The sequence below is a fragment of the Oratosquilla oratoria genome, chromosome 38 (genome assembly GCF_046742065.1).
Source record: "Oratosquilla oratoria isolate Oo_2021 chromosome 38, ASM4674206v1, whole genome shotgun sequence".
In the NCBI taxonomy this organism is placed as follows: domain Eukaryota; kingdom Metazoa; phylum Arthropoda; class Malacostraca; order Stomatopoda; family Squillidae; genus Oratosquilla; species Oratosquilla oratoria.
Genome location: NC_134814.1, coordinates 26,044,643 through 26,057,537, shown reverse-complemented (window position 1 = coordinate 26,057,537; position 12,895 = coordinate 26,044,643). Strand labels below are relative to the sequence as shown.

The 12,895-nt window shown below is 44.0% G+C and overlaps 1 protein-coding gene and 1 long non-coding RNA gene across 2 annotated transcripts in view; both read right to left on the bottom strand.

Annotated features, from left to right (window-relative positions):
• The window catches only part of Dad (Daughters against dpp), a 169,906-nt gene extending 159,676 nt beyond the window's left edge, over positions 1-10,230 (bottom strand). The window contains exon 1 of the mRNA XM_076176149.1: positions 8,820-10,230. Within this exon, the coding sequence (XP_076032264.1) occupies positions 8,820-9,471 (652 nt within the window). The 5' untranslated portion in view covers positions 9,472-10,230. The remainder of the gene's footprint in view (positions 1-8,819) is intronic.
• LOC143020027 (uncharacterized) lies at positions 4,373-8,770 on the bottom strand. The gene is made up of 2 exons (XR_012965875.1): positions 8,021-8,770; positions 4,373-4,794 (listed from the first exon to the last, which is right to left on the bottom strand). It is a non-coding gene; the product is annotated as an uncharacterized LOC143020027 (long non-coding RNA).
• Positions 10,231-12,895: the final 2,665 nt, after the last annotated feature.

Below are 12,895 nucleotides of genomic sequence, written 5' to 3'. Positions count from 1 at the left end.
TCATTATATTATTATTATAATATCATTATCATATTATTATATTATCATAATCATACTATTATCATAATATTATCATTATTATATTATCATTATAATATTATCATTATAATATTATAATATCATTATTATATTATTATAATATTATCATTATTATATTATTATAATATTATCATTATTATATTATAATAATATTATCATTATTATATTATATTATCATTATTATATTATATCATTATTATATTATTATATAATTATATTATAGTATTATCATTATTATATTATCATTATATTATTATTATCAATCATTATCATTATTATCATCATTATCATCATAATTATTATTATTACTATAATTATTATTATTATTATTATTATAATTATTACCAGGGCAGTGGACAGAGTGCAGAGATGACCCGCCATCCAGGTTCCCAGATAAGAGGGAGGGATGAGGGTAGAGGTGAGTGGAGTATGTAGGGGGTGGAATGGGTGGGAGTGGTTTCTATGCCTTTGTTTTTGGCTACCTCCCTTGTATGGGGGAAAAAAGCCTTTGGTGTATGTATGTATGTACTATTACCATTATTACTATTATCACTAATATAATTACTTTTATCATTAATATTATCATTGTTGTTACCATTATTATTGTTAGTATTATTGCTTTTTTCATTATTAGTTAATTTCATTACTATTACTATACAATTTATTACTATCATTATTATTACTATTTATTTACTTTACTTATTAATTTATTTTACTATTTGTGGCTCCGACAGCGCTTTATCAATCCTTATAAAAATGGCTCTTCTAGCTATATGGGCTGCAGACCACTGTGCTCAGGGAACAACCACACACCTCTTACAGTGCTGTTCTTTTGCATTAGTTTACCAGCGTTTCTATCCTCATGGTCAATCTAACGCAATGCTGCCCATTTGGTTGGATTCAATCTATGGGATTTTTTCTTTTTCTTTTTTTTTTAAATCAAACCAATTTCATCATCAAGGAACTTGTGTAAATGCATATTGGAAATATGGCTTTTTAATTATAAGCAAGAGGGAATTTTACCCATATCATTAAATGTCGAAATAAATCTTACTAATTGTTTATTAAGTAATGAAGTTACATTTTCCGTTATATTTTGTGTTTTGGCCAATAACTTAAGAAATATTTTATTTAACTATGTGACTGGTACGTTATTATCTTTGTATCATTTGAGCTATGTTTAATTTATACGTATTCTTTTTTATCTACTTGTCATTTTCTTTATTTTATTCTATATATTTTCTACTTAATTACTTATTTATCTATTTCTATTCATTCAATTATCTATCTATTTAGTTAATGTAATGTTCTATTTTTACTTGTTCATGTATTCATTTACTTAATTTATATATATATATATATATATATATATATATATATATATATATATATATATATATATATATATACACACAATTTAGATGAGTTCGTCTTAATCACACATACAAAAAATAAAATAGAAAAACAATGAATAAATAAATACACAAGATTACCTTAACAAGACTATTTTAACTACTCTACCACGCAGCACAGACCAAAGTCAGACTTCCTGTTGCTGAATTACAGAGCTGGGCGCGTTCCTCGTTGCGTTCCGCTTTAACGCTCCCAAACTATCAAAGCAATATAGGTGCCGGTATAGTATGTGGCCTACCCTTTGGATGTGACCTATGAAATTTTTCTTTGGTGTACAGTATGTGGCCTACCGGACTTTTATTTCGGTATGAACCTGTCTCTTAAGCTCTAATAGTTTGGGAGCGCCCAAAGTAAAGCGGAACGCACCGAGGAGCGCATCTAGGAACGCGCCCAACTCTGCTGAATTGAAGTACAGTTAGAACTTCTTTCTCACTTGAAATGCTTCTAGATGTACTAACTCAGCATTTCAAGTGAGACAGAAGTTCAAACTGTACTCAGCCCAGCAACAGGTGGTCTGCCTTTGCTGCGTCGCCTGTGTGGACTGCGTCTCAGTTTGCTCTTAGGCCGAGTACGACCCGGTCACAAATTGATCAACGTACAAGACTTTATATATTCACTATTTATCTATTATTTGTGTAGTTCAGTTTATTCATTTATTTATTTTTTGTACGCCTGGTATTCAAAGGAATGTTTAGAGATAAACATGTTAATGTTTTTTCTATGAAAATTATTTTTAACATAGTAAAAATGTTAACAACTTTATGAGACCTATCATAACCTAAACTAACTTATCTTATTCTAACCATGCCTATGGTAAGCTAACCTAAACTAACCTAACCTATCTCAACCTAATTATACCTACGCTAACCTAACTTATTTTATCCTAACCATGCATATGGTAAGCTAACCTAACCTATCTCAACCTAATTGCACCTTCGCTAACCTATCTTAACCTAGTTATATCTACGCTGAGTTAACCTAAACTAACAAACTAACCTACTCATGTTCAATTCACCAAATAAAGACCTAAATACGTTCCCATGCATTTTTGTATATTTTTTCGCTGAATTTTCCGGAGTAGGCGAATTGTCACGAAGGATCAAAGAACTTCAATGTATCGTTTATGTCAACTGTTAGACGCTTTTATTCGGAAAGGGACAGAGGGAGAGGAAGGAGGGAGAGGAAGGAGGGAGAGGAAGAGGAAGGACGGAGAGGAAGGAAGGAGAAGGAAGGAAGGAGAGGAAGGAAGGAGGGAGAGGAAGGAGGGAGAGGAAGGAAGGAGAGGAAGGAAGGAGAGGAAGGAGCGAGAGGAAGAACGGACAGGAAGGAGGGAGAGGAAGGAGGGAGATGAGGGGACAAGGGGAACGGAAGGAGGAGAGGGGGGAGAGGGGGGAGAGTGAGGAGAGTGGGGGTGGGAAGAGAGGGAAGAAGAAAAAAAAAATCACGGATCGTCCGGGGACCCCTACAGGACAAACTGGAAGAGCTTGTTCCCGGGGGTGAGGGGTGGGGGTTTGATTCCGGTTAAAGGTGACAACACCCCCACCTCCCCACCCCGCGTGTTGGAGAAGTCAGGACCCGTGGCCAAATGTGATTAAATACATTTGTTTACTTTTATTTCATTTGCAATATTTTCTATGGATTGCTATATCTTCCTATTTGTATTTGTTTTTATCTTTACCTACATGTATCTTTATTTCACCATTCATTTATTTGTTTACTTGTTTATCAACTTATCTATTCCACGTGAAAAAGTACTGTTGTATTTGCGGACAATCGAATCCGCCCCATTTCGTTCCATAAGCATACACGCGGACACTACGACAGTTATGTATATAGTCTTGTTCTATAAATATCACGAAAACGACAATTCATGGAAACTTAATAATTTAAGATAAATTTACGAAACATTACTAGTATAGGCTAAATCTGTAATACTTCTATGTAAATTATTCTCAATATTTCCTTGGTATTTATCTCAACAAGCTTAACCTAGTTTAGTTAACTTGATCTAACTTAGTATCTTGACAAATCAACACTCCATACCGTTCTAGTTGCTCCGTTTCTACTAGTGTTTCCACTTATTTATTAATCTATTTTGATTCATCTATTTACCTTATTCGTTCTTTTGATTTTTATTTGTATCTTTTTACTTATTTTTTCCGATATTGCAATTTTTCCAATGTCAGGGAAGGGACCCGACAAGAAAAAATTCAATATAAGTAAAAGCTCCTTAATCCGTGAAAGATTTTCTTCTCGATCTTTCGTCGTTTATTCTATCTGCCGCCATACGATTTTATTCAACACTGCGATCGTTTGAAGGTGGGCGCCCTTGCCACCTCGGAAATGACACTCAGAAGATTGCAGGAGTAACATGGCAACATTCAGTTCTCCGATTGGCCGGGATTCCTCCTCCTCCGAACCTCCACGCACACGTATGTATACACACATACACACACACATATGTACACACACGCATGTACACACACATGCATACACACCCTCAGAGATTGAATGCACTAAGTATTCATGAGTTCAAGGAAAATGACCACTGAAAAGAGAAATCTGAAATGCATCAGACGGCACATCCTAAGGATAATCTGTTTTGTGCTGCACAAACAGGTAAGCTCTCTCGCATTCTCTCTCTCTCTCTCACACAAGATGGTTCCAGGCACTCCAATAGGTTCCTTCCTGATACAGAGGAAGAATCATACAAAATAGGATATACCGTATACGCATTTTCCAGCGTACACCATAGGATAATCACATAACCATCGAAGCATAACATCAACTCCAAGGAGCATATTTTTGGGAGAGTTCCGTGACTAGTCAAACTCGAGTTGCAAAAAATATTTCATGTTTTTATTCAAAATCCTTTCTTTCATGTGTGACAAAATGTCCGGCTTAAGTTAAACTCTGTAAAGATACTTTATGCTTTTATTTATTCAATTTCAGTATTTTTCTCATTTTTTTTTACATTCTCTTTTAATGTGTGACAAAATGTCCGGCTTAAGTTAAACTCTGTAAAGATACTATATGTTTTTTATTTATTTTATGCATTTTTAATATGATTTTCTTTCTCTTTACTGCGACGAGAACGTCGTTACTGTTCATGCGAAGGATGCACTTCCTCGTGACCGATCTCTCCCGCGCGCCTGCAGGACCAATGTCGCTCACCCCCGGCGCCTTACCCAAGGTAAGCCCGGGAAAGGAGTCCGGGGACTTCCCAGGGGACGGACCACTCTCCCCCGTTGAGGAAGAACTCCACCAGAGGCCTCACAACCCGCAAAACCTTGGATGAGGACATGAGCTGACCACTTTAACCATCAGACCGCTACGACTCTCCTACGGAAGAGATAGAAAAGGGAACGAAGTAATATGTGCGTCTGAATCCTGCAGGAACTCTAATTAAAATGTATATACCAACGGCCTCCCTCCCACCTTGTATGGGGGGGGGGATGGCAGAATCAATATGTATATCGAGTCTTCACGGAAAAAGAAAAAAGAAAGAAAAGCCTTACGCCCATTCGCTGTTCGGAGTGGGTGGGTTTCCATCAGTTACAATCATCTGGCTTCAGGCAGAACAAATAATAAATAAATACAAGCTAATACAACGTTCCTCAAAACTACAGTCCACCATACCCCACCCATCCCCGCCCCTTACCCGAATATACCGGATTTCAGTCCTGTCACCGTCCCCCTCCACCCTCCCACCCACCCACCGAGACCAACAACTACACACGGAGCGTACTAAGCGACCACCAAAAACTGGATGTCCTTCAACATTTGAGGGGCACCAATGACGTCGCTCTGACCCGGAGACTAACAACACTCCCTCTTCCCCAGAGGTCATTCTGGGGCGCTGGAGGTGGGTGGGGGGGAGAGATGACATCTCCAAGCCTCCCATACATACACACAGACACACACAACCCCCTCACCTACCCAAACGAGATCCTCCCTATACTCTTCTTGTCCTTTCTGTAAAGCAATTTTTTGTGGTAAATATTTCATGGGACAAGTATCGTACGATTTTTCGTTAGACATGGTTTCCCGAGATACAAAAGAAATTATAATAAATATATAAATGAATATACGAATACATAAATGAATACACAAACCATCAAGCTGCGTATACGGAACTCGTTCGGATTTCCACCCTTTCTAGACGGCGCCTCTCCTCGTCTGTGCCCTGAATGGTTACATCCTGGTAACCCCGTTCTCCCGTGTATGTTCGTGTCTACTATCACGAGGCTCCACACATACTCGCCGTCCAGAAAGGGCGGTGACGTTCCGACTGATAAGTACACATAATGAAGCAAAGTGACTGTACAAAGTACAATCTTGTACATTGTACAATAATTGTACATTATGTAAACACTGTTACGGTACATTGTACAATATAACCTTGTAACTGACTGCATTTTATATTTTATTCTGGCTTACGCCAGGAGATTTTAATTAACAAAGTGAAAGCCCTTGCTCAAGGCGTCATCACTCTGGGCTATGTTTCCTCCAACCTCCAGTTAATCGGCGGTACCGCCCGTCTCCAGAACTTTTTCCGCCGTAAAACCACAATGGCAAACTAAATGAATTTCTCAACAATTTACAAAGAATGCAATTTGATATGCTGGAAGAAAATCTCTTTCCTCCAGCATATCAGATTCCTTCCAGAGAGCTACGGGCTGCAAATCTGCCCAAAGAGTCGGAGGAAAAATAGCCCAGTGTGATAACCCCATCAGCGAGATTATCGTACTAGGCCTTAGTCAAGAACATCAACGAACTCGAACCTGAGCGGTACCTTATGTGATGTGGTTCCCCTACTTAAAGGAGCCTTAAACCAAAGAATAAGGGGCCCTTTGGGGCACAGGGACCCCCTACTACAAGGGCCTTCTGACTTAGAAATATATAATCAACGATATGTGTACATCACTATTAATGAAACTGTTGAAATTGTGTATATGTTTGTATGTGCCAAGCAGTGGTTACCCACATTCAGTATGAAGAAAAGCTTGTTGAGGTACAGTTAAGGTCAAATGTCTCGGAACCATGAAGGTCTCCATTATTCAAATATATCGTTTGTGTTTCGTATATCTACGTACAAGTATACTTTATTTATAATGTAAACATCTTTAAAAAATATTCAAATAATCTGCAATGAACGGTATTTTGCACAACGACAATTATACGGGACGAGATATATTCCAACTAGTTGATCGTCATAATTTACTATCTAGTTTAACTTGTGCTGTTCTAGAATGTATGCTCGAGACGATTTTGCATCTTTACCCGTGTCTAAATTGATTGATTGAAGCAATTTATCATTCTATGATCATTTGCCTCTATTTACTTTATTTATAATGATGTTGCTTTCATCTTCTACGTAGCTACGAACAACAATCCTTCATTTCAAACACCACAACATATTCATTACCTCCAATGCCTTCCCTCAGCACCGTCTTCATATTTCACTCAAAAAAATGGCCATTTTTCTTTCACTATAACTCCTCTTTGCCCCCAGCCACTTCTGCCTTTTCATTTTCACGTTTCAGTGACACTCCCCTCACCTCTCTCTCTCTCTCTCCATAGTCCGGTTTACCAAACCTCGGTGATGATATTTTTTGGTGAATACACCGTATACTTGATTCTCAAATTCCTTTTTACTTCACATCCAATCTCTGCACGAACGAAGACAGTTTTCATGACTTCCCGAGTACAGCCTTAGCAACAAACACACCCGGCTGACCTTAAAACAAAACCCGTCACTCCTAAACTCCTTTGCTAAACCTAAAACGCCCTAAACCTCAATTCCCAAATGTCCCTATACAGTCTTGATCAACAGACTCATAAGTGGGACGGTGAGATTAAAGTCTCAGTGGATCCAGAATACGAGTTTGTTCAGTCTGCATGCGGGAAGATTGGTTGCGTCCTCCTTGCTCTAGGTCAGTAATTGTTCTCAACCTGTGGACCATGATCCCCCCCCCCCCAATCCGCCTGGGGGGAGAGGGGGTGGTTAGCCACAGTTTCACAGGCAAGACCACAAGCCAGTGATCGTTAGTAAAATCCCTGGCGGTTTTGTCCATTGCTGAAGTGGTCTCTTCAAGTGGACAGAAACTCATAAGAATGGGTGATACGTGAGAAAACAGAAGAATCCCCCGGGCGAAGAGCTGTGAACAACCAAGCACATTATCCTCGCAAGAGTGAAGAATGTAAAGGCTACCCCCTTGCTCCCGAGGAGGGGAATGCAGAAGCTGAAAAATACATACTTTTCTTTTGAACGCATTATGTTGTGTGTGCAAACCGTGGGTGCGTGCGTGTATGTGTATGCGTCTCTGTCAACCATGCATGCAGACATGCACACGTTGTATGAAGTTTTCTGTGAGCCCTATGTGTGCGCGTGTGTGTGCGCGTGTGTGTGTGCGTGTGTTTTACCTAATTGTAGTATACAGGAAAGGAGCAATGCTCGTCGTGTTCAGTCTCCTATTCTCTATTTTTTCACACCTAGCCTCAAATGTGTGTGCGTGCGTGTATGTGTACGTGTGTGTGCGTGTAAACGTAATCACCACGATTTTACCATATTCGCGAAACAGCTCACTTAAAATAAACCTTAGCCACCCTCCTTCTTCCTCTTCCTCCTCCCCACCACCCGGACAGACCTGACCCCGACTGGCGCCAGGGTGAGGTCAGCGACAGGAGGGTAGCAGCAGCAGCAGCGGCGCCGCCTGACAGACTGGCGCCACCGACAACCTGGATCGGCTGACTTCCCCCGGCGCAACTTTCCCGTCTTCTTGGGGGTAAATACCAACGTGCGAACACACACACACTAAATGGCTAAAGGGCATGAAGAAATACATTTCCCATACAGGTGCATAAATACCTGGAATAACTTACAAGGCGATATAGACCAAGCTGGAACAATACATGAATTTAAATCTGAGTATGGTAATTGGAGAATAAGGAGTTGGAACCTTATGTGAATGTGTAGCAAAGTATGATAATTAGAGAGTAAGAGAGGACCCCATGAAAACACAAACACACACACACACACACACACACACACACATGTAAAATAATGTAAATGTATGTAGACATATGAATGACTTTGGAAAATATAAAGATATCGAGGGTAAGGGAATAGGTGAGATGAGGAAAGATAGGTAGGGCGCGCGCGCGCGCGCGCGTGTGTGTGTGTGTGTGTGTGTGTGTGTGTGTGTGTGTGTGTGTGTGTGTGTGTGTGTGTGTGTGTGTGCGCGCGCGCCTCCAGGTAATGTTTACAAAATATATTTGTCGGGATAATCGAGGCCCGCGACCTCTCACCCCGACGGCGGAGTTGACAACGACGAAAGGGACTTGGCTGGCTGGCTCTCACTCACCTGGCTGTAGGAGACGTGCCCAGTGATGCGGGTTGACACACACATACACGTTCTCATTCCGCGCAGCGCACCAAGGCAGGCGACGCAGCGCAGGGCAGGACGAGGAGGAGGACGAGGACGTGCAGGCCCGTGCGAGGTCGGGCCAACGCCACACCCACACGAAGAGGAGGTGGGGCGGAACCTGGCGGCGTCCGACGCGGACGTCCCCTCGGGGCACCAAGACGCACTGCCCGGGCTCCGCTCCCCCAGACTCGACCGACGCGACAAACAGAACCAGCTGCGTCTCGCTCAGCTTCTTCAACAGTCCAAGGGCAGCTGACTTGACTTCGCTACGAAGGTCGTCCTCGTCGCAGCTCTGGAGGTCTTCCTCCGGATCCGGAGGGTGTGGGGGGAAGGCGGAGGGGAGCGCGAGGGATCCGGGGTCCAGACGGTGCCCATCATAGGCCGAGTTGCAACCCAGGCCCTCGAATCCTCCTCTTCCTCCTCCTCCACCGACGGCCCCAAAGTGTTTGCTGGAGGAGGAGGTCGTGTAGTTGTTGTTGTTGTTGTTGTTGACATTGTTGTTGACATTGTTGTTGTGGGCTGTCGCTGAGCGTCGCGCTTTCCACGCACGCTTGACCAGAGCGTTCCGCCGAGAGCGGAACATGAACATAAAGCAGGGCGTGCTGCCTCCACCCGGGCATGTCCCGTGCTGCTGCCCCCCGCCGCCGCCGCCGCTGCCGCCACCGCCGCCGCCCCCCGTCACAGCCCCGCCGCCACCACCCCGCCCCGGGCTCGGCCTGCGCCACCTCGAGTAGCAGGACGCGGCCAGGGCCGGGCAGACTGTGTGCAGGCTGGCGTACTGGGCCTGCCCCTCCGTTGTCGTGGCCAGGACCCCTTGGCCAGCAAGCGCTCCTGCTGGGGGTACTCCTGCAGGCGGCGGCGACGGTGGCGACGACGAAGCGAAGTAGGGCACCAGGACCTCTTGGTGATAGGGAAGGGGTCGAGTCTCTATCTGCTGCTGCTGTAGTAGCTGTAGCTGCTGTTGGCCAGCTGCTAGTGGGGCCAGCGTCCCACATGGGGCCACAGGACGGCCACCGTCACCGCCCCAACACTGGACACCACCACCAACTCCACTACCACCACCACCACAACAACAACAACAACAACCACCACCGCCCCGGGGGGGTGTCACGAGGACCGTTGTTGTTTTTGTTGTTCTTGTCAACCTCCTACGACCACCTCCTCCTCCGCCTTCTGCGTCTGGTTCCCGCGGCTGAGACCTCGCACTTGGGCCTCTTCGAAAGCACGCACGCACCTTCTCCCTCCTCCCTACTGACGAGGTTCCTCTTCTCGCTCGCACTCGTGAGGCCTGCGGGCGCAGAGGGGCCTCGCTAAACTCCACAGCTCCTTCCCCGATACCTGACTTCAAGCGCCCCACCACTCACTCTCGAAGTCCGAGGACGACCGGACCAAAAAGACGACGATTAAGACTGCAGGCCCCAAGAACTACCCATGGTGATGCAGCAAGGCACCGCCATCATTTTACACACGCACGTACATAAATAATCGATAAAGCAAGGCTCATCAACCAACGTTTGTGTCGTGAAAGGTACACCAACGGCTTGTCAGTGAGAGATGTCGGTGTAGGGGCGTGCTGGCTAGCTGGGCAAGCAAAGGCACTGATCTAGGACACATTCACACCTTACGGAAGCTGTCTCACCACTGATCGCTATACATCCACGAGCTACGGTTGCCGCGTCGTCTGACCGCCCCGTCCCCACCCCCTTCCCCTCCACCACCACCTCCACCTTCTTCTTCTCCCCCTCCTCCTTCTTTGCCGCCTCCTCCACCTCCTCCTTGACGAACGCTGAGACACGAGCCAAAACTATCGTACGGGCCACACAAGCCTTACAGCCTTCATTTGTTTCCTGCGGTAAAGTAAACTACCTAAACAATTATCAACAGTGTCGACGTGCACTGCAATCGACTTTTTTTCCAGATGACACACTGACTTCGACTGCATGCGCACAATTAAACAGCTGATTCTGTTCTTGGACGCAAAATTTCTCCAGATTTTATCGGTATGCTAACATATTGCAGGGGTTTTCGGTAAAAATAACTCCTTTTATGCATTTTAAAAAATCACTCAACGACTGGCAAGCCGTTACAAAACCAGACACAGCAAGAGAGGAATCTCACCAGCCTCTCTCGCTCTGATACTCATCGTACATCCGCCATACCTACCGGCTTCTGTCGGCAGACATAACGCTCTGTTGCCATGTTTCAGGAACACCAACACTTGTTGCAATCGAGGCCGCCTCGGACGAGAAATATAAATATTTCCGCAGAACCAGCAGACGCTGGGGACGACAGGTCACTCACGGCTGAGAAGACCACCAAAGGAGCAAGACTGTCGTGCTCCCGTTACTCATGTCATTCTCCTCATGGTAACATCTACCCAGAATCCCACCAGAAGGTTCTTCCCCAATTCTACGCCTGGCCTTCACTGCACAAGTACGAAAACTACGTGGATAGAAGACAAAATCCTCAAGCTCCGTGTTCTGCTTATCAGGCTGTACATCAGTAATGATACATTGTCGTCTGCCTCGCACGCGTTTCTTCTCAATAGAGACAATTCCACCTCGTTCTGTGGATAATTCACTTAGGCTACAGACGCTGCCCTACAAACAGGAAGTCTGTTTTGACACTGCCACATATTTGACATCGATCAATCAGAAAAACCCCCCGCGTGAGTAATACTCCCGGACGAGTTGAGCCGATTCGGACGAAAAATTCTGGAATGTTCTACCCATGTTTGAACAAAAGTTTGCCCTGGCGCTCCGTTTGAAATCTGCCGCTTGCGCCGCTCAGGCTGAGCCCGGCGCCCAGTAGAACAACACTAGCGGGGACTAAAAAACACCACCATTTATCAACACCACCACCACTGCACACACACACACACACGCACACAACGCCAAGCAACACCACCAACGCTAACCGCCAAACAACTATGACTCGACGCTTTAAGACGGTATTTCACAGCAAGACCGCAAAAAAATAAATAACAAATAGAAAAAAAAAACATTCTCTGCTCTCCCAAACCTAGCCCCTTCGAATTTAGCCCCCCCCCCCTAACGGACACACACACCCCACTCTCACCCCCCCCCCCCAACCTGTGGTGTAGAGTAAGATACTTTAACACCCTACCCACCCCATCTCGACCTTATTCCTGCCCACATACAGACCACATACAGGCAAAGGGCAGCCCCCACACAAAGTATGCCCCACATATACATTTACACACATTTACCTTTCGGAGCATCAGTTCCATAAGGATTCCATTTAAATGCTTTAGAAATTGTGTGTTGAACTAAATACCTCGTCTCCTGTTTTTACATACGCTGCTTTATAAACAGCACAGCAACGCTGGGGGGACTGTGGCATGTGAATGTATATATTTGTCGCAGAGATAGCAGGCATAAATTCGATTAGCTCCATCTCATTTTGTTACTGTAAGGCTTCAGAAAAGGAGAACATGGCTTGGGGAAGGGAAATTAGAAAGGATTTTATTTTAACCTGCCATGGTGTACTCTTTGTAGTAATAAATGTCGTTCCATTATAGTCACCTCACACGCGCGCGCTCACACACACACACTAACACACAAAACATGAATTAACTTTCACTGATAATAACTTTCACCATTATTCTAGCGGCCGTCAGGTGACTTTATTCAGGCCGAGGAGAGACCCACCCCCACAGTATGCACCACATAACAACAAAAACTCCGACCCCGTGGTGTAAATTTCGCCGGGCAGTTTTGCTTGCCAAAATAAAATTGTTCCCCAACCGGTCCTTTCCCCCGGTTTTAGTGACAAGCCTTGTGGTTGTCCATCATACATTCCACGTGTTCCATGATGATTTTTGAATAACAAAGAAGATTAAATTAAACTCAGTTAAGTTATTACAGTGATTCTGAGGCTGGAAAAGGAGCCCTTTGAGAAGGTATTCAAAAAGGACCTTTTGAGAAAGAATTAAAACTGGACCTTTTAAGAAAGAATTCTATTATTGCACATCATTGTCAGGTAGGACAGTA